The sequence below is a fragment of the Eptatretus burgeri genome, chromosome 2 (genome assembly GCF_056783735.1).
Source record: "Eptatretus burgeri isolate ZD-2024b chromosome 2, Ebu_testis_v1, whole genome shotgun sequence".
In the NCBI taxonomy this organism is placed as follows: domain Eukaryota; kingdom Metazoa; phylum Chordata; class Myxini; order Myxiniformes; family Myxinidae; genus Eptatretus; species Eptatretus burgeri.
In genome coordinates, this window is record NC_140962.1 from 49,580,617 (window position 1) to 49,606,068 (window position 25,452).

The 25,452-nt window shown below is 39.5% G+C and overlaps 1 protein-coding gene and 1 pseudogene across 4 annotated transcripts in view; one reads left to right on the forward strand and one right to left on the reverse strand.

Moving 5' to 3' along the window:
- Positions 1-25,452, forward strand: part of NEB (nebulin) — a 439,712-nt gene that overhangs the window by 205,242 nt on the left and 209,018 nt on the right. For all 4 annotated transcript variants that reach the window (XM_085869257.1, XM_085869259.1, XM_085869258.1 and 1 more), the window contains 18 exons: positions 401-505; positions 1,014-1,121; positions 1,243-1,554; positions 2,039-2,242; positions 2,542-2,646; positions 2,756-2,863; positions 2,960-3,271; positions 3,761-3,964; positions 5,429-5,533; positions 5,630-5,737; positions 5,862-6,173; positions 6,355-6,558; positions 12,014-12,118; positions 12,469-12,576; positions 12,691-13,002; positions 13,331-13,534; positions 13,718-13,822; positions 15,345-15,452. In XM_085869257.1, coding sequence (XP_085725383.1) covers positions 401-505; positions 1,014-1,121; positions 1,243-1,554; positions 2,039-2,242; positions 2,542-2,646; positions 2,756-2,863; positions 2,960-3,271; positions 3,761-3,964; positions 5,429-5,533; positions 5,630-5,737; positions 5,862-6,173; positions 6,355-6,558; positions 12,014-12,118; positions 12,469-12,576; positions 12,691-13,002; positions 13,331-13,534; positions 13,718-13,822; positions 15,345-15,452 — 3,129 coding nt within the window. The remainder of the gene's footprint in view (positions 1-400; positions 506-1,013; positions 1,122-1,242; positions 1,555-2,038; positions 2,243-2,541; positions 2,647-2,755; positions 2,864-2,959; positions 3,272-3,760; positions 3,965-5,428; positions 5,534-5,629; positions 5,738-5,861; positions 6,174-6,354; positions 6,559-12,013; positions 12,119-12,468; positions 12,577-12,690; positions 13,003-13,330; positions 13,535-13,717; positions 13,823-15,344; positions 15,453-25,452) is intronic.
- Positions 18,071-18,900, reverse strand: LOC147032011 (uncharacterized; annotated as a pseudogene).

Consider the following 25,452-nt stretch of genomic DNA (forward strand, 5'->3'; position numbering starts at 1 on the left):
ATGGTCATTTATACCAAGCCATGCCCATGTGCATTGTCACACATCACAATGTTCACGGCATTATCATAATTAACAATACAAGGCACTACAAACAGAAAGCTCTTGCATACAATATAAATGACAAGAGCATGAATGGAACATGCATCAGCGGCACAGCACCCTGAATGTCAGGTCATGCATTATTATTAACACTTGATGAGTAGTTTTGAAAAGTTTGGATATAATTCTCATAATTATCATTCAATAAGTCAAACTTCTGGAAATGATACTCACAACACACCCGATGCAAACGTTTTAATCGGTGAATTTAAAAAAAATCAATTCAGCCATTTGGATGCTGTAATCCTTCATTATCTACGCTTATGTTTTCCTGTGTGGTTCATGTGTTTTTAACCAACAGAATAAATACAAAGAGGCCTGGGACAAAGACAAGCTAAATATTCATATTCCTCCTGACACTCCGGAGTTCCAAATCGCCAAGCTCAATAGTTTTAACATCAGTGAGGTAAGAACCCATTTTGAGTTCCTTCAGGTGAATAAAGACTTCCCCTATTTTTTTGGGGGGGGAGGGAAAGGAAGATGTGGAATGAGACAGGGAAGATGGTTGGTTCAGAGATATTTCCCTGAAGTGGTCATTAAAATGTTCAGCATTTCGATCCCATATTACATGTTAAATTAAACATTAATCAAAGTACTGTGGAATATATAAAAATCATATTTGCAATTCATTATTTCATTCATTCATTTAGGGTTAATGTCAAGTTAATAACCGGCCAAAGATGTATTATATGCACCAGGAAGATCCTTGAAGATTGCATATGATCACTAAGCCCAATGTTCACTTTGTACATGTCATGCATATTTTGTTTGAAGGAAAAAGTCATTTTTATGAAGAAAAACTGACCAATGATTCTTACAAGATCAATGCAGACTATCACAGCAATTTCTGTGTTCAACATTCATCTTTTCCTGCGGAGATAATTAAGTTACATTGAAAACATGATCTTCCGCAGAAATTGTACAAAAAAGGCTGGGAAGAAACCAAACGGAAAGGCTATGACATGCGTATGGACGCCATCCCTATTAGAGTCGCCAAGGCCTCGAGAGACATTGCTAGCGACGTGAGAATCCAACTTGTTGACTTCACATTACATTTCATGCAGAATGACCACACTTGACTACATTATCATGCTGAGGGAGTAATACGATATTGGTGAAATGTATCTACCCCCCCCCCTGCAGTACAAGTACAAACGGGCTCATGAGAAGCAAAAGGGCCATTATATCGGGTTCCGGAACCTCCAGGATGATCCCAAGCTGGTGTGGTCCATGCACGTGGCCAAGATGCAGAGTGACCGTGAGTATAAGAAGGGCTTTATGAAGAGCAAGACCAAGTTCAATATTCCGGTAGACATGGTGGAAATCGTGCAAGCCAAGAAGTGCCAGGAGTTGGTGAACGAATTTAACTACAAAACGAGGTTGCACACCTGGACCTGCCTACCAGACTCCAACGATGTGATGCAGGCCCGGCATGCCTACAACCTGCAGAGTGATGTAAGTTTACCCTCAGGGTTTGTCACTGTTCCATCCTCCAAATGCTGAGCATCGAGTGAGGAAGCAGAATGTCCCATTTTTTCGAGTTTTTTTTTTTTTAACATGACTCAGCCAGGGTTGGAATTGAACTCCCAATCCCCAGACACACCCAGACACCTAGAGTGGGCACTCTAATCACAACACTATGGAGTCTGGTTTAAAAAACACTGCCTCTTGCAAAATGGCTGTTTACAGTTTCAACATTATCACCATCCTGCAAGGGCTTAAGCATTTCGACTGCCTCAACTTCTGAATAATAAACTGCAGTGTTGTTGCTCATTTATTTTGTCACCTGATCTTGAACTTTGGCAATGTTAAAGGAAACTGAATGCGTGACTTCAGTCAGCAAATACCATCAGAAAAAAAAATACCGATGAATGACGATTTTAAGCGCTGTTCCTCGTTTTTAGCTTCAAAATGTGTTTATAAAGTGTTTTTGTTTCAGAACCTATACAAAGAAGATCTGGACTGGATTCGTGGAATGGGCTGGATCCCTGTGGGTTCTCTTGAGAACCAGAAGTGCAAACGAGCAGCAGAGATCTTGAGTGAACATCTTTACCGCCAACCACCACATACTTTCAAATTCACAACCCCGGCTGATGCTCCAGAATTTGTCATCGCCAAGCAAAATGCACAGCAATTGAACAGCGTGAGTGTGTTCCTGACATCTTTGCCTCTTTCAATTTGCCATTTCCTGTTGAACAATATTGCAGATATTCCCCAGCAGTCGTAATTGTTCTTCCATTGTATGTGCGTGCGTGCATCCGTCCCTTCTTCCTTGGGTCATCTGCATGTTATAAAGTTGTTTGATAATGCTTAGGACTGGATTTGAAACAATTCGTCAACACCAAAGTATAATATCTGAGAGCGTGATATATTTTTTTCTCGATACCAGGATTTAAAAAAATGCCTCGCATTGTTTTTCATTTGTTTTTGTAATGCCAACAGAAACTCTACACAGAAGCCTGGGACAATGACAAGAAAACGATCCACATCATGCCGGACACCCCTGAAATCATCCTGGCGAGGTTGAATTCTGTGCAGATGAGCGATGTATGGCTATATTTGTGTTTCCCTTTTTGATGATAGAACACACGACTATTCTTATTTTGTCACCCATATTTCATACATGTTTGTAACTCTTCTTTTTTTTTGATGACAGAAACTCTATAAGAAGGGCTGGAACGAGGCCAAGCATGCTGGATATGACATGCGTTTGGATGCAATACCCATTAAAGTAGCCAAGGCTTCGAGAGATATTGCCAGCGATGTGAGGGGCCTTTGTATTGAACTTATTCATGGAATTAAATATTTGCTTACAATTCATTATATGGAGTTGTTCATTGAGTTGTATTTGTGATTTTAGTACAAGTACAAGCAGGCCTATGAGAAGGAAAAGGGCCACCACATCGGATTCCGCAACATCAAGGATGATCCCAAGCTGGTGTGGTCAATGCACGTAGCCAAGATGCAAAGTGACCGTGAATACAAGAAGGGCTTCATGAAGAGCAAGACCAAGTTCAATATTCCAGCAGACATGATGGAAATAGTGCAAGCGAAGAAGTGCCAAGAGTTGGTGAATGACTTTAACTACAAAACGAGGTTGCACACCTGGACCTGCCTGCCTGACTCAAATGATGTGATGCAGGCCCGACATGCCTACAACCTGCAGAGCGACGTAAGCCTTTGTTATTGATATAACTTTCTCAGATGTTTAAATGAGCCTTTCAGAAGTAAAGAGGGATACAGCTACGCCATGCGATAAATCTTTCAAACCAACGCTCTCAAATCTCTTCCCACTACCTCCTTCCACCTCAATATTTGTCGTCCTCCTGATGTTTTCCCTCCATTACATGCTTTCTTGATTGGTTGACCATCCTCTGGAATAAGTCTTTTTTTTTTTCGAGGACATTCAATGCCTTACGAACAATAATTAGCATTGGATTTAGACACTTGGATCAGAAGTGCTGCTTATTCCAAAGCTGTACTGACCTTGAAAGCCAAATCTCATGTCATTCAACTTGACAATTTGGCCTTGGTTATTTGATAGCGCAGCTTACTTATATGGGTCTCAAATGTATTCAAGTCAGAAGTGTCAATATAGTTATACCAATAATTATCATTGAATTGCACAAATATAATTAGCTCTGGGTGTTACTGCTTGCAGCAACTATATAAAGAAGACTTGGACTGGATCCGTGGGATGGGCTGGATTCCAGCGGGTTCCCTCGATGATCAGAAGTGCAAACGGGCTTCGGAGATCTTGAGCGAGAAACAATACCGCCAGCCACCGTACAATTTCAAGTTCACGACTCTCCCAGATGGACCAGATTTAATCCAAGCCAAGCTGAATGCACAGAACATGAACAAGGTAAACAGATTTTTGTTGTAAATTTGACCAAGGTCTGGAGTTGTACATTTTTTTTTTTGTTCCAGGTGTCGTGGAAATTTATCAAGCAAAAAGTTGAAACACAATACCTTTTCCAAGAAGCTTTGATAGACTTTTGTTATTTGCTTATTTGAGTAAGTTAGTGGCTGAATTCATGTATCTAATAATTAAGTGTATGTGTGTGTGTGTGTGTGTGTGTGTGTGTGTGTGTGTGTGTGTGTGTGTGTGTGTGTGTGTGTGTGTGTGTGTGTGTGTGTGTGTGTGTGTGTGTGTGTGTGTGTGTGTGTGTGTGTGTGTGTGTGTGTGTGTGTGTGTGTGTGTGTGTGTGTGTGTCACGAATCACTTTAAAACTACTGGGCCAATTGCCACCAAACTTGGCACATGAACCAAGTTCGAACTCGAACATGGGCTACTTGGTTTCATCTGCAGTCGCGAGAGTTCAGGAGGGAAGGGCAACGAAATTCTCGATGTAAATGTGTATCATGTAGAGCCACTCAGTGGTGGTGACAGAGGGTGAGCTGTGGAGACAACTTGCATTTTTGTGAGCTGTGAAGATAACCCTGTACAAGTGAGCTGTGGATAACTTGCATTTTTGCACTACATGTCCTCAGACAGTGGGAAGCCCCAAAGCCAACCTCCACAAGTCAGGTAAGGCAGGGGAAGGGGTGGGAGTCTGGAGGAAGAAGAAAAGGTGGGGTGGGGGTCTATCCAGAGGGAGGGAGGGTGGAAAGAGGCAGGGTGGGAGGGGGAGGGGAAGGGGTGAGGTGGGAGTCTGGAGGGAGAGCGTGGACTGGGAGGAGGCAGGGGGAGGAGTGGGTTGAGGGAGGGGAAGGGGCAGGAGAAGGGACCCTGCATTGCCCGGCAATGTCGGGCACTCCTGCTAGTAAGTAATAAATATAGCTAATTATTCAGTTTGTTCATTGTTCATATGCTGCACAAGACTGGGGTAGCATCATTGGCTGAGGGTGCAGTTGTGCCACTGATATCATGCCCTCTGCTGGTAAGAGCAAGAACTTGGAAATTGGCCATAGTTCCAGCGATAGCTCACCTACTCTTTGCGAAGGACACCAGAGGATCCGTGACGTCCACCAACGAATTCTGGCAAATGGGCCACCTGTTTCACATCCATCCGAGTGATGGCACACACATTGATGAATCACCCTGCCTGCGAAACACAGGAATGATAGTTAAAAGCTGTGTCGGGATTCAAACCCAGGCTAGACAGCTTAGAGGCGAGTGTGTGCACCTCGAGGCCATCATCGCAGCCACCGGATTGTTCAGTGGAAAAAAGAAAAAAACTAGTTGGAGAAATTTCAGTTTCATTATTCTCAGTCGTTGACGTTTTAAATGCATTTCCACTGACAGGTCAATTACCCTTCATATATGCTGTTTACATGACACAGTCATCATAGCATAACTTGGCCATTTTTGCTTGTGAATTCACAGAGACTGTACACAGAAGCCTGGGATAATGATAAGAAGAAAATCCATGTCATGCTGGATACTCCCGAAATCCTCCAGGCAAAGCTGAATGCTGTGCAGACGAGCGATGTGAGTCTTTCTCTGAGGACATTTGGTTCAAAATGATCATTTCAAATCATTTCCTCTCCCTTTCTTCAACCCAATACATTTTTATTGTTTTTACAGAAATTATATAAGCTAGCCTGGGAGGAGGCCAAGCACAAGGGTTATGACATGAGGTTGGATGCCATCCCCATCAAAGTTGCAAAAGCTTCAAGAGACATTGCCAGTGATGTGAGTGATCGGGCTGCTTTCAGCACATCCATCCCGAAACTTAAATGATCTAATTTCAATGTTTGGGAAAATTATTATCACCAGTTTATGAACATTGACATGTTCTTTTTCTCCCTGTATGTAGTACAAGTACAAGCAAGCATACGAAAAACAAAGAGGTCACTACATCGGATACAAGGATATACACGATGACCCACGGCTGGTGCACGCAGGGCAAGTGAACAAGATGATCAATGATCGATTGTACAGGCAGGGATATGAAAAAAGCAAGACCAAGTATCACGTGTCCCCAGACATGCTGAGCGTAATTCAAGCCAAGACGTGCCAATCACAGTTAAGCGACATTGAATATCGCAAGATCCCACACCAATGGACTTGTCTGCCAGATCAAAATGATGTGCTCCATGCTCGGAGGGCCTACGACCTGTTAAGCGATGTGAGTTGCAGTGATTTTTTTCAATTCACCTGACACCAAAAAAAAACTTGCACTTTTTAAAGGACTTTGACAACTTATATTGATTGCCTGATGTATGACCTGCATAAGAATGTCATCATTCACAAAATGCAAGTTTTTTTAACTGTTTATGTGTGATGTACTATGAGTCTGTTTTGCACAGCATTTGTACAGGGAGGACTTAGACTGGATCCGTGGGATGGGCTGGATCCCAGCAGGTTCCTTGGATGATCAGAAGTGCAAACGGGCTGCGGAGATCCTGAATGAGAGACAATACCGCCAACCGCCACACAACTTTAAGTTCACAACTCCCCCAGATGCACCGGAATTAATCCAGGCCAAGCTGAATGCGCAGAACATGAGCAAAGTATGTACCTAACTTTGGCTGTGGAGTTGACGAATTACCTGTGCCACCGAAGGTGGACGGAGGTTATGCTTTCCTGTCTGTCTGTCTGTCTGTTTATGAGCAGGATATCCCAAAATATGGCAGACAAATTCAGACGAAATGTGGTTGACAGGTTTGGTGTGTGACAAGGATGAACTGGTTAGATTTTGGTGAAGATCTGGATCCAGATCCGACTACGAGAATTTTTTAAGTGATTCTTCACCATTGAGAGATAGGACCAAAAACGATATGTAGCACGATATCTCAAAAAGTTGTGGACGGATTCGGACAAAACTTGGTGCACATGTTGGATGTGTGACAAGTGTAGACAGGTTGGGTGTGTGACAAGGCCGAATTGATTCAATTTTGGTTCAAGTCTGGAGGTAGATCCGGCCTATCAGTGGTATACGAAACATAAACTATTCAGTCTGGTGGAGGTATGCGCCCTACTGAGTACCGTTCCAGTTTTATTCTGTTCCAATCTGACTAACATTCTGGATTCTCTGTGTGTTGATCGAGCACTCTTATGCAAGGATATTTAAAGAAACTTCTATGCAGGGTGGCCTGAAAGTCGCTTTACCCCTCCCCAGTAAAGCATTCATTCTTAATTAAACTCTTTTAATGTACAGGTTTTATTGTGCAACACTCACAATAATTAATCAATCATTGTACCTATTTGTGCTCCATCATTCTCTGAGCATCACTGAATTTGTTGCCAAATGTCTTAGACATCTGCTGTAGCATTTCTGGAGTCACCTGTGCGAAAGAGGCCACGACGGCAGAACGCAATTCTTGTCATCGCATAACGGGTTGTCGACACTTTCTCCATCATGAAACCCCACAACGAGTTGTCCGACGTTGTTATATTATATCTGGACGATGTGTTGGCCATGGTAGAGGAGCTGGTGATGCTCGTGATTCGTGTCCAATCCATCGTTGAGGGAACATTTCATTGAAATAGTCCCGAACATGCAATGCAAAATGTGCGGGTGCGCGTTTTGTTCAATCCAGACACTTTCATCCATTCACGCAGTCACAAGTCGTGGTACCAGTTTGTTAGCCTATGTTTGTAAGCTACGCCGTTTACTGGTCCATCAAAAATATAGAAACCAAATAAGTGTCTTGAGGTCATTCCTGTGAGAAATTTAGCAGGGGTGAAGCAACTTTCAGGCCACCCTGTACATGAAGTGTCCATTTGGCTCGTCATTCCTCACCCCCATTACATTGATCTATCAATTTGCTAATCTTCAATATACTGACCCCATCATTACAATTAATCTAATCTCTCTTTAAATTCCTCCACTTGCACATCTATAGGCAGCAAATTTCTCCAAGATACCGGCAAACAAAGGCCGACTCTTTTCAAGAGATACCAGTAGACCTCTAATCTGGTGTTGGCTTAGTGGTTAGGGTGGCTGGCTTGGGATCTTAGGGTCCTGATTTTGAGCCCCTGTCGGCCGTTTCATTAACACCAGGTGGGGTTGACTCAACCTGCCATCCTTCCAAGATCAGCAAAATAAGTACCAGTGTACTGGTAATAGGGGCATTACATCAGATGGACAGTCGCACCCTCAGCCAATGATGCTACTCGCATCCTTGCACTGCATCTGAAGGAGGAAGAGTGGATCTCTAATGTCCAGAATTGAATATTACCAGATGAGACAACTGGCTTCACGTCCTTTCAGATTTGAAGGATGGCAATGCTGTTGTGATATTCTTTTTTATTGCAGGAAATCAGATATTTGAGCAGTGTATCATATATACTTCCAGTCAATAGTTTTAGAACACCCCCATTTTTCCAGTTTTTACTGAAATTTAAGCAGTTTAATGTTTCAATGTACTCTGAAATTAAAGCATAGAACAAATAAACAATTGCAGATAAAAAAGAAATCATGGAATCGTTTTGTTTAACAAAATTTAATCTAAATTTTTGACTCATCAAAGTAGCCACCTTTTGCAGATATAACAGCCGAACATACTCGTGGCATTCTTTCTACAATGGAAATCAAATATTGTTCAGAAAGTTCTTCCAAACACTGTTGCAGAAGTTCCCCCACATGTGTTGCACTTGGAGGTTGCTTTGCTTTCACCCATCTGTCCTGTTCATTCCAAACCAGCTCGATGGGGTTTAAGCCTGGAGACTGTGCTGGCCTTTTCATGATTTGAAGCCTACTGTCTTGTTCTTTTCTTCTAACGTAGTTCTGACATAGCCTGGAGGTATGTTTTGGGTCGTTATCTTGCTGAAGGATGAACCCCTGACCAACTCGGCATCGACCAGAGGGTATTGCATGGTGCTGCAAAATGCTGTGGTAGCCCTTTTGGCTCAAGGTGCCAGTCACTCTGCAAGTCCCCGACTCTGGATCCAGCAAAAGAGCCCCAGATCATCACACTTCCTCCTCCATGTTCGACAGTTGGTGTCACACACTGAGGAACCATACTTTCGCTTACTCGACTGCGTACAAAAACCCTGCGTGATGAACCGAAGATTTCAAATTTTGATTCATCGGTCCATAAGACCTTCTTCCAGTTTTTAGTCGTCCACTGGTGGTGCCTCATGGCCCGGGCAAGCCTCTTTTTCTTATTTTGCCAGCTCAGCAATGGCTTTCTTATTGCCACTTGACCTGTCAAACCTGCAGCTCGAAGTCTTCTCTTCACAGTTGAAACGGAGACTTTCTTACTTCGACCAGTGTTAAGCTGTGCTTGAAGCTGCTGTCCTGTGAGCCGCCTATCACACAAGCTGTTGACTCTCAGAAACTTGTCTTCTGATTGTGTTGTGGCTTTGGGTCTGCCAGACCTCTTCCTGTTAGAGTTTCCTCCAGTTTCCAAGTGCCTTTTGATGGTGAAGGAAACTGTACTCACTGACACCTTGGTTCTCTTTGCAATTTCTCTTTAGGAAAGACCTGCACTTTTAAGGGTTATAATGGTCTGTCTGTCTTCCTTTGTTAATTGTCTTTTTCTCACCATTATGATAGTAATATACTACTTCATGAAGTGCAATATTGTCCAAATAATGCTTCAGAGGGTGCAGCAACACAGTCTGTTCCAACACTGCTGTTATACAGACAGAGGGTTTGTAACTAATCAACAAAAGTTGGGACACCTGTAGGAATTGTTTGCATCAACTTTCAAGGCTTAATTTACTTCCATTGCTGCAGAACAGCTGCAGTTGCTAACCCATTACTTGTTCCCTGAAAAGGGCCTTTTTTAACAAACTTGAAATTTACATTATTTTTCAGTTTTTGGGAACATAAACTTTTTGTTAACCTCTGGCAGTTTACCGCTTAGCTTTGTACCATTTCAGGTTATTCACTGGACTTGAACGGCTTAAATTTCAGTAAGAACTGAAAAATGTGGGTGTTCTAAAACTTTTGATCGGTAGTGTATGCTATGTGAAAACAGTGTATTAGATACACCACACTGGCATGAGAGTTATTGCAAATTGCTCTGGTCACTAAGTGAGAGAGATTAGCCACAGATTACGTCATAATTTTGTACCAATCGCTCTTTTTAACTCAATGCCAATCATGTTTCCCATCATCAGTGAGAAACATGACTGTCATTGACTTTAAAAGATAGAACACTGATGCTGCACTGGGGGCTTGTGCCGTGTTAAGAACACGTACTCGGATTAACCAACAACGTCCTTGTCTGCCTTCCCAATCTGAATGTCATTTTCTTCCGTTTTGTTCCCCTTTTTATAATAAATTTTGTGTTTAATGACCTTGTGACCTGTGTCCATGTCATTCCACCCTTCTCTCCAGTTCCAGAAGATGAAAGGTCACCATTACTTCTTTTTGATCTCGTTTGTAATCTAAGTTTATGTAACCAATTCCTGTTTGTGCCCAATTCCTCTTTGTCCATCTGCCCAATTTATCCGCCCTTGATCCCCACACCGTGTTGTTTGTATTAAAGTAAATCCATCATGCATTACTGTTGAAATTTTCCATGAGCCTCAAAATTTGTGGAAGAAAAAGTTCATCAAAAAGTGTGTGTGTGTGTGTGTGTGTGTGTGTGTGTGTGTGTGTGTGTGTGTGTGTGTGTGTGTGTGTGTGTGTGTGTGTGTGTGTGTGTGTGTGTGTGTGTGTGTTATATCCACGGCCGACATTAAAATGTACTAACAGTAAATGGTACGAACCAACATGTTCAAGTAAAATAAGTCCCAAATCACGATACATGAACTCCAGCTTCAAGTTTTTAAGCACAGTATGAATCCACAGACAATATAGCATCTCCGATGACTTGAGAAATGCACCTGCAGCCCCATAGTGGGGAGCGTTATCACCTCCACAATGATATTAATTTTGGGCTGAAATGAAGTGCTAATGATCCCCAACATTATTTCCATCAAACTAGCTTGAGCATACTGTATATGGTAATGGCATTTCATTTCAGAGTAGCAGGATAAATCAGTTGGTAATATCCGGTCTCGTCTGCTTTTAAACCCCAATGGTGTTCCGGTTCAGTGTCTGCAAGGTGCTCAGTATCTCGAAGAACCTCATCTTTCAGATGAAGATATGAAGCTGGCTATCCCATCTGAACTTATAATGTGATGTTAAAGATCTATTGGTAACTTTGATAAAGAGTAGGTCATTGTGTTTCAGTATTTCGACCAAAATGGATGCTTGAGGATACGTGTATTGCACCACTTGTAAGAGGTGGAAGTAAAGATGAGATGAAGTTGTGGTTTCATGGGAATATAATGGGCCTTACCTTGATCTTCCTTATCTTGTAATTAATTAGCTTACAATAACAAGAGGTGAAAACTACAAATGGTAAAACTAGCAAATATATATATATATATATATATATATATATATATATATATATATATATATATATATATATATATAAATATATATGTTGGAGCATCCTTGGAGTGACAAACCTCAGTTTCACGTGTCACAGGCTGGTAGGATAGCCTGGAGGTACGCACACTCGCCTCCAAGCTGTCTCGCCTGGGTTTGCATCTCGGCCCAGCTATAAACTGCCGTCCCAGTGTTTCACAGGCAGGGTGATTCATGAATATGTGTACTGTCCTCGGATGGACATTAAACTGGGTGTCTTGTCTTCCGGCATTAGTTTGTGGACGTTAAAATTGCCATGATGTCCTTCGTGATGAGTAGGCGAGCTATCACCGGCACCCTGAACAAATTCCAAATTCCTGTCCTAATGTTCAGGAGGGCATTGCATCAGCGGCACAGCCTTATCCTTAGCCAATGATTCTACCCACAGTGTTGTGCTGCATATGAAAGAAGAATAAAAAGAAGAAAAGTTCTCAGCCCATGACACACTCAATGATGCAAATCCCTGCCTGTGAAACACCATGGTCATCGGTTATAGCTGAGTCAGGAATCAAACCCAGATTTGACAGCTGAAATACAAGTCCGCTAACTCTGATAACTTGTCATATGTCATGATTTATTTTCTGTCTTTGCAGAGGTTATACACAGAGGCATGGGACAATGAGAAAATTTCAATACATGTAATGCCAGATACTCCTGAGATTGAATTGGCCAAACTCAACTCGATGCACATTAGCCAGGTGAGTGTATTACTCGGGCACCAAACTGCTTTGGAATGAACACTACGTGAGCAGTTCCATTCTCGTGCATTTATCAAAATGTTTACTTCCATATTTTACTGAACGTGAGTATATACCTTCTTACCAGGTGACAGGTGAGGTCCATTAGACTTTTGGAGCCTCATTGTTTGAGATGCTTTGCAATAGCCATATTGATTATTATGCTAGAAGCAAATAACGTAAATGATGCTTAAAAGTTGGAATTCTTATGCTTGCTGTTTACCGCAAGCCTTTTTTGGCAGGAACTTGGTAATTGATTACATTTGTGTTGTAAGGCAGTTGTTCTGAAATCGATGTCTTGCTTTACTCAGAAATTTTACAAAAAAGGATGGGAAGATGACAAAAAAACTGGCCATGACATGCGGTTGGATGCTATCCCGATACAGACTGCCAAGGCTTCTCGGGACATCGCAAGTGATGTGAGCACTCATTGGTCAAGACTTCTGAAGTGCATGTTGTATTTTTTAATGATTAATTTTTGTTTTGTTTTGTTTTTATGGGCAATAATGTACTCTGTTTTTCTTGAATTTTAGTACAAGTACAAGCAGGCATATGAGAAGCAAAAGGGCCATTATGTCGGGTTCCGGAACCTCCATGATGATCCCAAGCTTGTGTGGTCCATGCATGTGGCCAAGATGCAGAGTGATCGTGAATATAAGAAGGACTTTATGAAGAGCAAGACCAGGTTCAATATTCCAGTAGACATGGTAGAAATAGTGCAAGCCAAGAATTGCCAGGAGTTGGTGAACGATTTTAACTACAAAACGAGACTGCACACCTGGACCTGCCTGCCAGACTCAAACGATGTGAGGCAAGCCCGGCATGCCTACGACCTTCAGAGTGATGTAAGCCTTTTTTCTAAGTGCGTTTGCATGATTTCGTACATAAAAATGGTGGAACTATTCATCGCTCTTTCTTGTTACCTCTTATCGCATCCCTTAATTTCCCCAGTTTCCTGTACATTTTTGCACCTGTTCTTTCTCGTTCTCCCTGGTTCTTATACCCTCCCCGCTATTTTCAATCCACCCCTCCCTCCCCGTTTTCTTCTTCATTTTCATCAACCCACACTCATCCTCTTCCACTTTACAGACTATTGTTGATTTAAAATACATGCAAAATGAAAAAGTTAACGTAAAGTATCTATGTGTTCTGGTTGGTTTCCGTCACTTGCAGCATGTGTACAAGGAGGACCTTGATTGGATTCGTGGAATGGGCTGGATCCCCTTGGGTTCCCTAGATCATGAGAAGTGCAAAAAGGCTTCAGAGATTCTAAATGAGAGAGAGTATCGCCAACCGCCGCACAAATTCAAGTTCACATCCCTGCCAGATGCTCCGGACTTACTGCAGGCAAAGCTGAATTCCCAGCAGATCAGTGACGTGAGTATGGCCTAACAGGTGTCATCGGTGGTTTTGTGGCAATTTTTGTGATGTTTAATTATATCTTGCAATGTCACATTTCTCTCTCATCCCTTTAGATGCAGCCATTATGATTTATTACTTTCATTGTCATGATTTTTAGTACAACAAGTCATTTGGTATTTTTTGTCCCCTCATTTGCAGAAATTGTACAGAGAGGCATGGGACAGTGAGAAGGCTAATATCCACATCATGCCGGATACACCTGAGATTATCCTCGCCAAGTTGAATGCTACACAAACTAGTAATGTAAGCCTCGACCTCCATCTGTAACTTTTTATTGATAACACCGATTAAAGTAACAAGCCATCAATGTGGAGGAAATGGTTATGTTTGTTATTATATTCAATGATGATCATCACTTTGCTGATGTTAATTTTTTTGGACCTTTTAAAAACTCTTTAATTAGTCTAATCAATCATGTAATTAAAAAAAAAAAATTTTTTTTTGAAACAGGGGGCCATCTATGATGGGAGGAATTGGGGTGGGAGTGTGTTGGAGTTCAGACCAATGCGATGCATACATGTTGTCTCCAAGATGTGGCCCCCTGGGACGTGTCGTTGCGATTGCAGTGTAATTACGAATCACAATACTTTGTTCGTATTTCATTTGCAATTTATGATGCTCAATTACACATTTTAAGCCTCACGGTACAGCAAAACATGGAATGGGTGTTTTAAAAGACAACTGGATGATTATTTGTCTGATATGACTTTTAAGGGTGTTTAGGTATGATGATGTCCTCCAGATCTTTGGCCAACATGTTAGTAAGGCCTTTAGATTTGAATGAAAATTATTTGAATTTAACTTTAATTGTTTTGAAGTTTGCAGGAGCACAGAAAGTTTGAGCAGTTTTTACTTTCAAATCGTGAGAATAATCAGACGGGGTTTTAGACGAGCCCTTTGCTGTATATTATGACATCGTATTCGTGCTATTCCTATCCATTTCACTTAAGAAATAATGAACCCCATTTAGTTACTACTAGACGACCCGTGAACCCGTTGGGTTCCCGTTGTGACAGCGGTTTATGAAAAAAAATCATTTCAAGAAAAAAAAGATAGCTCCAGCGAACTATACCGCTGAGGTTGTTTACATAGATCAAATTCTCCTGAAGAGTACTTGACTGAATCAGGAATTTATTTTTTAATAATTTTTTGTTGCCCGATTTGAATGAAACTTGATACTGCACACCACGGGCAAATGGTGAGTAAGATGGGCTGAAAAATTTTGCACTATTGTGTACCGTTTTGGCTGTATTTTGGGAACATACATACATACACACATACATATATATATATATATATATATATATATATATATATATGATGAGAGTTTTACGGAGAAAAATAAAGTTTCATTAATTTATTTTCATGGCACCACTCTCATTCAACATAATACAGGTTTACATACATTGTAACAGAGTCTGTATGCTTTAGTTCAGTGATTTCTGGGATTTCAGCTTCAATGATGGCATGTATGCTCAAATACTGTCATGTGTTATTAAATCATACATTTCAAGCTTTCACTGCACCCCTTGTACATAGTTGGGGGTTGTAGACAGGGGTTTAGACTGGTTTCACACATTTAGTGTGTGCAGGAGGGAGGTCAAGAATTACATTGCATTTGTTTATGAAAGAAGAGCTGGTCCTGGGACTGTTGCATTGAGGGTAGTTTTCCTTGGAGTCTTCTCAGAATTTCTGGTTTATTTCATCATCATTTTGGTTGTATCATTCATTGTGCAAACTAAGGTTGTATTATAATTTTTTCCAGAAATGTTACAAGATGGGCTGGGAGGAGGCAAAACATGCAGGCCATGACCTGCGGCTGGACGCCATCCCTATCACCGCTGCCAAGGCTTCTCACGAAATCGCAAGCGATGTGAGTTCTTGCGCCGGTTCAGTTTACCATCGTAACTGGCATCAAAATATGGTTCACATAGTAAATAAAGCTTTCAAGATCCCTAACAGATTTTAACTAACACTTCAATTTGCATGAGTTTTACTCGGACAGTACAGTACAATAATTGTGCATTTTTTATGATGAATATTTTAGTTAGTTTTTTAAAAACTTATTTGACGCATGTTATGTTAATTCAAATTTAATTTATTTTTCACTGAAAACAAATTTGTTATTCTCATTTCAGCATTGTTATTAGTAGCAATGAGGGAAACACATTGTTCATGTATGCAGTCAGATGTTTTCATGAAATTTGCCTTCACGAGCGAGGTGGAAAAGCCAAAGCTTTAATTAAAAGGGCTGAACGAGCAACCACAGTCTGCACCTTCAGCTATGGCTTAAAACAACTTAAAAAGACCACATAACGTATTATTGAACAAACAGTGTCTCAATTACAATCCAAGATAACTAGATGATAGATTACAATGAGCCTTAATAATCATCAGAACTGCAGTTTATACAGGTGATCCTGTAGTGTCAAAAGCGTGTGCCATTGGTTTGAACAATCCAAACTGAAGGAAAGGCTGCTGCTATTATATTACATAAATGGCTAATTAAGTCTCCCACCCATGATGCGAGGTGGAGAAAATAGTGTTCAGTTTGTGTATGTACATATACAGTGCTTTCAGAAAGTATTCACACCCCTCGACTTTTTCACACTTTGTTGTGTTACAGCCTAAATTTAAAATGGATTAAATTAAAAATATTTTGTCACCGATCTACACAAAATACCCCATAATGACTAAATGAAAACATATTTTTAGAAATGTTTACCAATCGATTAAAAATGAAAAGTTGAAATGTCTTGTGTCAATAAGTGTTCACCCCCCTGAGTCAATACTTTGTAGAAGCGCCTTTGGCAGTGATTACAGCTTCAGGTGTTCTTGGGATTAGACCGGGAGCCCAGGGGGATCAGCCTAGCTGGAAAGTTAACCAATTTTCATGTATATAGCAATGGTCCATGTGCATGTCCATATAAGGAAATGGATGTCTGCCGGGCACATTCTGGTGGGTGTGGTCAAAAGGGCCATTAGAAAGGGACCCCAAAATGGAGCTAGATCAACGCTGCGAGTTAACCTGATGAAACCTAGTTGAAAATGTTCGGCATAGTCCCAAATATCATGTATGACCACTGCCAGACATTTTCAGTGGTGGGGTGCGCCTGCCAGATTACATAACCGGAACCCCAACATTTAGCTAGATCAGCTCGTGAGTTAACCTGATGACACCTGCTGGAAAATGTTCGGCATGGTCCCGAATATCATGTATGACCACTGCCAGACATTTTCAGTGGTGGGGTGTGCCTGCCAGAAACTCCCGAATGCTCCCATCCCCAAAATTGAGCTCGATCAGCTCGTGAGTTAACCCGGTGAAACCGACTGGAAAATATTCGGCATAGTCCCAGATATCATGAATGACCACTGCCAGACATTTTCAGTAGTGGGGTGTGCCCGCCAGAAACCCCCAAATGCCCCCACCCCCAAAATTGAACTAGATCATCTCTTAAGTTAACCCGGTGAAACCTACAGGAAATAGTTTGGCAGAGTCCATGGTATCATGAATGGCCACTGCCAGACATTTTCAGTGGTGGGATGTGCCCGCCAGACACCCCTGAATGCCACCACCCCAAAATTGAGCTCGATCAGCTTGTGATTTAACCTGATGAGAATAACATTGAGAATAAAATACAATGGAATAACAGCAACATAACTTTTGAAAAGCAGATGTTTTATTTCTAAGGTATAACACGTCATTTGTCGTGGGTGTTGTCAAGACGCTGACGTTATCTGTTAAATGTAATACATTGCCGAAACTATTATTTCCCTTTAAGTTCATAAAACTAAAGAAAGCGTTTCTGAGATTATGGTTGGAGAAATTGCATACTGCTGAAACAGGTATGGATTAATCAGGGGTACAATTTATAGAAATGACAATTGCAGTAGATGCTATCAATGTTTTAAACATGAAAACAAAACACTTCTACTCATTGATTGTGGAGAGAAAAAAAAAACAGATAGAACCTGATGTATTTAATCTTTGGCAACAACGATGAGCTGTGGTACAAAAACACAAAGATGAGCTTTGGTACTAAAACGCATGCTAGAGCTCTTTTGCACGAGTTGAAATATGAACTGATTTTTTTTGTAAATAGTAAACCAAACGAAAGAAATGACAAAAGCCAGGTAGAAAGATTGTTTGACATGCTATGGGACAGAATTTGATTTCATTTGTCTGTACATTTATGTTTTGTAGTGTGATTATCATATGATGAAACAATAAAGTCCTTCGAATGAGGCAAAGAAAAAAAAAATGAATGACCACTTCACATTTTCTGTGGTGGAGTATGCCTGCCAGACACCTGGAACCCCCTCCCCAACTCCAAAATACAGAACGAGATCTGAGCTCATCAGTTACCAATCCCGATGAAAGTGACTGAAAATGTTCAGCATAATATGGTACTGTATAGCCCATATGAATGACCAGAAGCAGATGTCAGCCATTCATTCAAACAAATTCAAATTCTCTAGAGTGGTCTCCTATCAGTAATCCCCATCTTCCTCCTCTGATTCTGAGTGTTCATTCCATGCTTCGCCATCTGAATCTCTCAATAATCCATCAATACTTTCTACTTCCAATTCCGACTCGCTGTCACCTTTGACCTCTATGTCCTCTGCGTTGTTACTGCCATTCGCAAACAAACTGTCTGGTATGGCTGGCCCTTCAAACCAGGTTGTCTTCAGGATGTTGTCATTCACAGACCATCCATAATCGGTTGGTGACAAACCGTCCCCAGGAGATGCTGTCACGGCATGTGTCCACAATGCTGTTACATACTGCGTTCATCGAATCTTCATGTCAAGGGTCCGACGAGAAGGTGGCAGCAGCGCACAGTCGATCCGTTTGATGTTTGCTCATGGATTCTCCTGAATGTCAACGAAAGGCATGATTAGAGATGTTGTAAGGTATTCTAATTTTATAATGATGATCGTATTCTCAGTTTCTCGTGCCTTAATTACCTGATCAACTTTGCCAGTCATTTGCATCAGTTTGTTGTATCGTGCTTCAATGACATCTCGAGTCTTGCTTTGTCCATACATGCAGCAGACAAACTCTGATGCGACATCCGGATCAACACTACCATCCACCTCACCTATACTGATGAAGAGGTTGACGTATCAGCCAGTTTTGTCCTTCTCTACGAAGTCAAGGGGTTTACTTTTGCCTTTCGTGAAAAATCAAGTACAAATTCCAAATGTAACCATTCAACCACTGCTCCAATTATTTTACTTTAACAGACATTTTATTGAAATGCAAATATCTTGTCCCTACCTGTAAAAGGCCAAGGTGAAGTCACATCCAGTGAAGGCATGGTATCCGGGCAGTGCTCTGGGAAGTCCCGGTTTGCGCTCTTCAAGGACGTCAGCAATGTTGGTCACTTTGATACCTCCTGCTGTTTCCCATCCCGCAGTCCATTATGATGTTGGCCATCGACCGTACTTCTCTGCGTTGCTGTCCAAGGGCACTAATCAGAATCACTAAGACATCGGTGTCGGATGCCCTCGCCATGGCATTCCCTGCCGTAATATTTGCGATATGGAAAGCTAGCTTTGGAAAGATATGGAAAGCTAGTCGAGAATTTCCTGATTCTCAACATGACAAATTTGAGAATTGTCCTGCATGTGAAAGACGGGGATTAAACGGAGTCAAAAGCCTATAAACAATGTATATTCTGTGATTATCTTCTAATTAATTAAGGCTAACCCCCGCTTTAGCAGGGAAAATGGCCTTTAAATGCGCGCGTGTGTGTGTGTGTGTGTGTGTGTGTGTGTGTGTGTGTGTGTGTGTGTGTGTGTGTGTGTGTGTGTGTGTGTGTGTGTGTGTGTGTGTGTGTGTGTGTGTGTGTGTGTGTGATCTTCTAATTAATGATAAAAAATATAAAAAGGAATTTAATTCTTTGAGATTTACACCAAAAATGAATTACTTTACAAGATTGATTCGAGAAATGAATGTAAAGTATGAGGGTGATAATACACCTTTTCTTACAAGAGAAGAGACTGAACAAATGACGACCATGTTTCGTGGATTGATGACATATTATTAATGATTGTCATTTTCAGGGAAATATCAACACGAGATATTGTATAAATAAAATAATGGATTATCTTGAAATTAAACCTGAACTTAGGATAAAGCATAGAGTTTCTAAAAAAAGTCAATAAAAAATTAAATAACCTGTTTTCCAAATATATAAATTAATGATTTTTTTACCCATTTGGGAAAATATGATAAAATTTAACAACCATAAAAATCTTCTAAATTCATTAAGATGTCTCAGTTGGTTCAAGCGGATGTGGAAAAAGCTGCTTACTTTTAAGGATGCTCCTTACTCCCAACTTTTTAGATTATGATAATTTAATAATTTTCACAAAGTCAAGTTTTCAACCTGAGTATCAACTCCTCTCACAAGGTTTTAATGCTGGTCTTCAAAAATAAGATATAATCGGTTTATTTAAACTTCAAAACAAACTAAATGATTACAACATTGAAGATATAATACAACTATTTTGTGATACACAGAGATATAAAAAGAAATCAAAGCCGATAACTTGTATTCTTCGTGATAATACGGATGATATACCTTCTCCCCAAGATTTGGATAAATCAAAAAATAACCTCGTTATCTTTGATGATTGTGTTAATGAGAGAAACCAAATGGTAATGGATAGCTACAACACAAGAGGGAGACATTCTTCTTGTAATTGTATTATCTTAGTCAATCATACTTTCAACTCCCTCGTCGCTCAATAAGAAACAATGCTCATACTTTTATTTTATTCAAGTTAAATTCAATAGATATAAACAATTTTTGGAGAGACGATTGTTCTACATTATGTAGTAAAAAAGAATTTGGGGATTATATGAAGCACACGACTGAAAAATCTCTATTACAATACCAAGCTTGCACACTAAAAACTTGGCTCGCCATCACACGATCCCTATGAAACTGCTGTGGCACTTCGCGGACATGCCGACAATGTTTGGGAAGTCTTGGCATTCCATAGTACCACTTGCATTTTGCACAATGCGTATTTTTGTCATTCCCCATGTACGGTCTGTCGTCTGCTACCAGCTATGTTGTACTGCTATCCCATGCATGTGCACGGGTATCGCTAGTATAAATATATTGTTGTGAACCAAGATGAGATATTAAGGGATATATTTTTTATTTTATGAACAATTACAAATATAAATGACAACTATTATTATAAATCTTGTGGGTAAATCTGCTTCTGGAAAAAAAACTTTCATAAATCACGGTTCTTGTATAGTACAAATGAAAATATTGTAAATTTTCAGAAAAAAATACCATGTGATTCGTATTGTGTCTACAACAACCAGAGCAATGCGACCAGGAGAAGTAGAAGGTGAAGATTATTACTATATTTCAGTCGAGGAACATATGCGATTGAGGAATGAAGGTCAAATATTTGAGGAGGTTTGTCTTGGTTCAACAAAATATTCACATTGTGAGAGTGAGTTAAAGAAACTAAAATCTGGTGGTCTTGGGATATTAGAAACTAATCCAGATGGAATGAGACAAATTATTAAACATCTGAGTGGTAATGGGGTTAAGATTTTATCATTCGGTTTTGATGTTGATGAAGAAACTCAACGCAAACGTATGAAAAGCAGAGATACAAGTATTAGTGAAGAAGAAATTACAACTCGTATTAATGTTAATAAAGAGTTTGATGAAATATTTAAAGAAAAGGATTTATTTGAACACATCTACTTTAATGATGAAGAAAAGGAAAATTTATCTGTTGACCTTTATAATTCAGTGAATGATATTTTCCATTAAAGAAATGGATGCGAAAGAAAGAGCAAGAACATTTAAGGAGCTTCGAGAGTTGGTTTAAAAAGTTGTAAAACAACAGGTAGACATAAAGAAGAAATGCAGACAGAAACTAACAGGTGAAGAAGCATTTGAAAGAAAACAAGAGAAATTTTTAACCACTTTTAAAAACTTCCCAAGAAAAAATTATAGATGCTTCCACAGTGTCCACAATAGAATAAACTCTTAAAAAACTTCAAATGTTAAAAGATTTCAGTCAAATGACAGAGAAAGAATAAGAGCATATAGGAGAATTAGAATATGATGATGAAGGATTATTTCAACACCTGGAAGAGTTTAATCAACCCCCTGATTATATTGTGAAGGCTCTTCAAAACAATGAATATTCAGTGGATTAAAAAAACCAAAGCAGGACTCATTCCAACAGAACAATCAGCAATATTTCATCTTGTTCAAGAAAAGGTATTGATATTGAATGATGAATTAAGGTTCTTGAGTTCTGCTCAACCCTCTGTTAAACTAACTCCGAGAATAATGTTTCTTTGAACAAAAGATGAAAGACAAGGTTCAACTGTGAGGGATGAATCAAAGTATTTTGATAAACCATTGGATATGAAAAATAAGGATGATAGAGTATATATTGATTTGCTGGACTTCTTAATTATAGGGTTAGTCTATCTGGTAAAAGTAGGAAGAATGAGAATAGAAGGAGAAACACATGATTCAGGCTTTAAGTAGGCTTGCTTTAGGTGTTAGTTTTCTTCCAAATGACCCATCACAATTAGTTAATAGATTGTTATTGCTGTTCGGTTGTAAGAAGGTTGGAAATAACAATTGTTTTAATGAAGCATCAGCCATCTTAGACCAGTTGATGAACATGAAAATAATTAATCAATGTCAATACAAAGATATTTTATCCCATATTAAATAAGATGAGAAGCTCAATCCTTAGTTTTAATTTCACAACAAGCGACGTCTTTATTGTCCATGGAAACTTATAATACGTTGTTTTATATCACCAAGAAAAATGACAAGTTTAGTTATAATCCGGGAAGTGGATATAAAACGATAACAGTTTCACCCGGAGCATATGAGATTTCTCAAATATCTTCTGAAATTGCTCGCCTTATGAAAGAACAGGGTGATGAGCCAAAAAATATTGTTATAGATATTCAAAAACATACTTCAATATCAACGATTAAACTTAAAAATAACTGCAAGGTCAATTTCACAATTGATAATTCATTTCGGGAGTTATTGGGTTTCTCCTCAAAAAAGATTGAAAGTAATGGGACGTTTTACAGTGATAATGTCATTCAAATATCCTCAGGCATAAATTCGGTATTAATTCACTGTGATTTGATTGATGGCGCTTATAATGATGGAATAAGAACAAATACAATATTTTCATTCAGCACATACTCAACCCCAATTGGTTATAAATTCAATATGGAACCCAAAAATCTGGTTTATCTTTCTGTTTCAGGAAAAACCATATCCAGAGTAAATTTTAGGATAACCGACCAAGATAATCGCATGATTTCTTTTCATGGAGAAATTATATCCATCAGAATTCACCTACGTGAAGTTTTCCAATAAATAAATACGATGGTTATTGTGAGGAAACACGAGTTGGGAAAATATAAAATAATTACAGGGGATGGGATGTTCCTTTCTCCATACTTTAAGTTTGAAGGTATGTATCTTGGTGAAGGATACTATAAACCTAAGAGACAAAGGGTTGTCAGACAACAATTTCGAGAAAAAGAAGATGGGATAATTGATACTCCAATAGGTATAGGTTCAACTGTTCTTCAACATAAAGACCGAATTGGTTCAACTGCTTCTGCTGTGGGAAATGTAGCGGGTGCTATAAAGAGTATAAAAGATGCCCAAAAGGAATCTCATAAATTGCAAGCAATAAAAGAAATTAAGAAAGGCAAAACTCAGTTGTCTCCCCAAGAATGACAGAAAATAATTCAAATACTTGGGTCAGGGTTTCAAAAGTTTTAACATCTTTTTTCGTAAAGAAATACAAGTATGGAAGCAATTGATAGTATCTATGATTTGGATGATACCATTGTCATCTCAAACTATACTAAAAAAGAAGACTACTTCAAGGTAAATGCCATAACTGGAACAGACTGGAATACAAATGGAGCAAAAAGTTTTGAAATAAATAATCAACAAACTTATTTGAATCGAGCCGAAAGTTTCTTGTTGTGTAAATTTACATTCACTAAGGCTGTGAATACCACAAACGCTACACTCGTAAATGATTTCTTCTGCAAAATGTTTGATCGTGTTCGTTTGTATATTGGAACATAAGAAGTTGAAGCGGTTGATTATGTCTCTGCAACATCTGAAATGATTAAATTTACACTATATTCATTTGGTGATAGAATGGGAAAGGGAGCTGTCGAAGGTTTTATTCCTGATATGGCAACGGGAACAAACACAGACCCTGGATATCGTCAAAGAAAAGGAATGTATAACAATGATACAAAAGCAGGGAATAGTTTTACTGTGGCAGTTCCTCTTAAAGGTATATTTGGATTTTGTGATTATGATGAAGTTCTGTCTGGTCTTAAAATTAGATTTCAACTGCAAAGGAATGATAATGAAAATTGATTGCTTTTTGGTGTGGCTAATGCTTCTGCTGCTCAGAATAAATTTCTAATTGATGAAATTAGTTGGTAGATTAGTGAATATACTCTTAATCTTAAAACAGATGAGATGTTGAATGTAAAACTTAACTCAAAGAAACCACTCAATGTATCATACCTTAAAAGAAGATGCCAACACGTTCAACTGAACCAAACCACTTACACCTGGAATTTGGGTGTTCTGGAAGGAAAGCCACGATATCTGTGGCTCATTAAAAAAAAAACAGATGGTGATACTGCGACTCATAAGAATAATGCGTTGAGTGATAATGCTTAGGTGAAACAACTTCGCGTTTCTCTTGATGGAACATTTTATCCACGAGATAGATTGGAAATTAATTGGGCAAAAAATGATTATGCTGAAGCATACAAGTCTTACCAAAAGGTGTGTGAAAGCAATGGAAATAAAGAACCCATTTTGGATATGACAGCATTTAAAAGTCTGTATACAATCTCCACGATTGGCCTGAGTGCTCAAAAGGAAAATATAAGTCTAATCGTGTGGATACTTTCCTATGCATTGAAAGTGCAGAGTGAAGAAGTTGACACATATTGTTTACTTTTGGAAGAAACAGAATTACAGATTAATGCAGATAATGGTGTTATGATTAGTCTCACATAATTTTTTGATAAATAAATGAGTAGTAAAGTGCCAACTGGGGTATATGTTAATCAAATCAATCTTCATAAACTCTCATCTTGTGTTCAAAATCAAAAGCCTTGTATGATTAACGTTAATACAATTTCTTTCGATTAACGATTAACGATTTCTCCCATTTCTAATTCCTTTATTTGCTGGTTTAAGTGTGACTGGAGCATTGACGGGTGGTATTTCAGCAGCAGTGAAAACTGCCAACGAAAGGAAGGCTCAACTCTGGGCTCAAAAAGAGTTGGAAAGACATAACAAAGAGTTGGAGAAACAAATTAGTGGAAGTGGTGTAATTGTAGATTTTGCTGAAAAACTTGAAAGTCTGCCTGATAAAGTGAGATTGTTAGTTGGAGATATGCTTTCTTCTATCGCACAAGCAGGTGTAAAATTAACTGAAAGGGGTAATGGATTATAGCGAACGTAGTGAGCTTCATACTCAACGCATGCACATGAGAGAATAGGTAACAACAACAACAACAACAACACAATACCCTGGCAATTTGGAATCCGTGTCGTCGGCAATGACCCTTTTACTTCCGGTTTTTGTCATGGGGAATGATGCGTCCCTGGAGATAAAGGCATCATCGGAGACATGAAAGACCCAAATATCAGACATGGTGTATATTTCCTCCGCTGATTTTAATAAAGATATCTCCCGCATCATTAAAAAATAATTTTTAATCGTGATTTACATTATTTGATCGCTGATCCCGAATCCAGGCCGAAGTAACCGGAAATTGCAGCATCGAA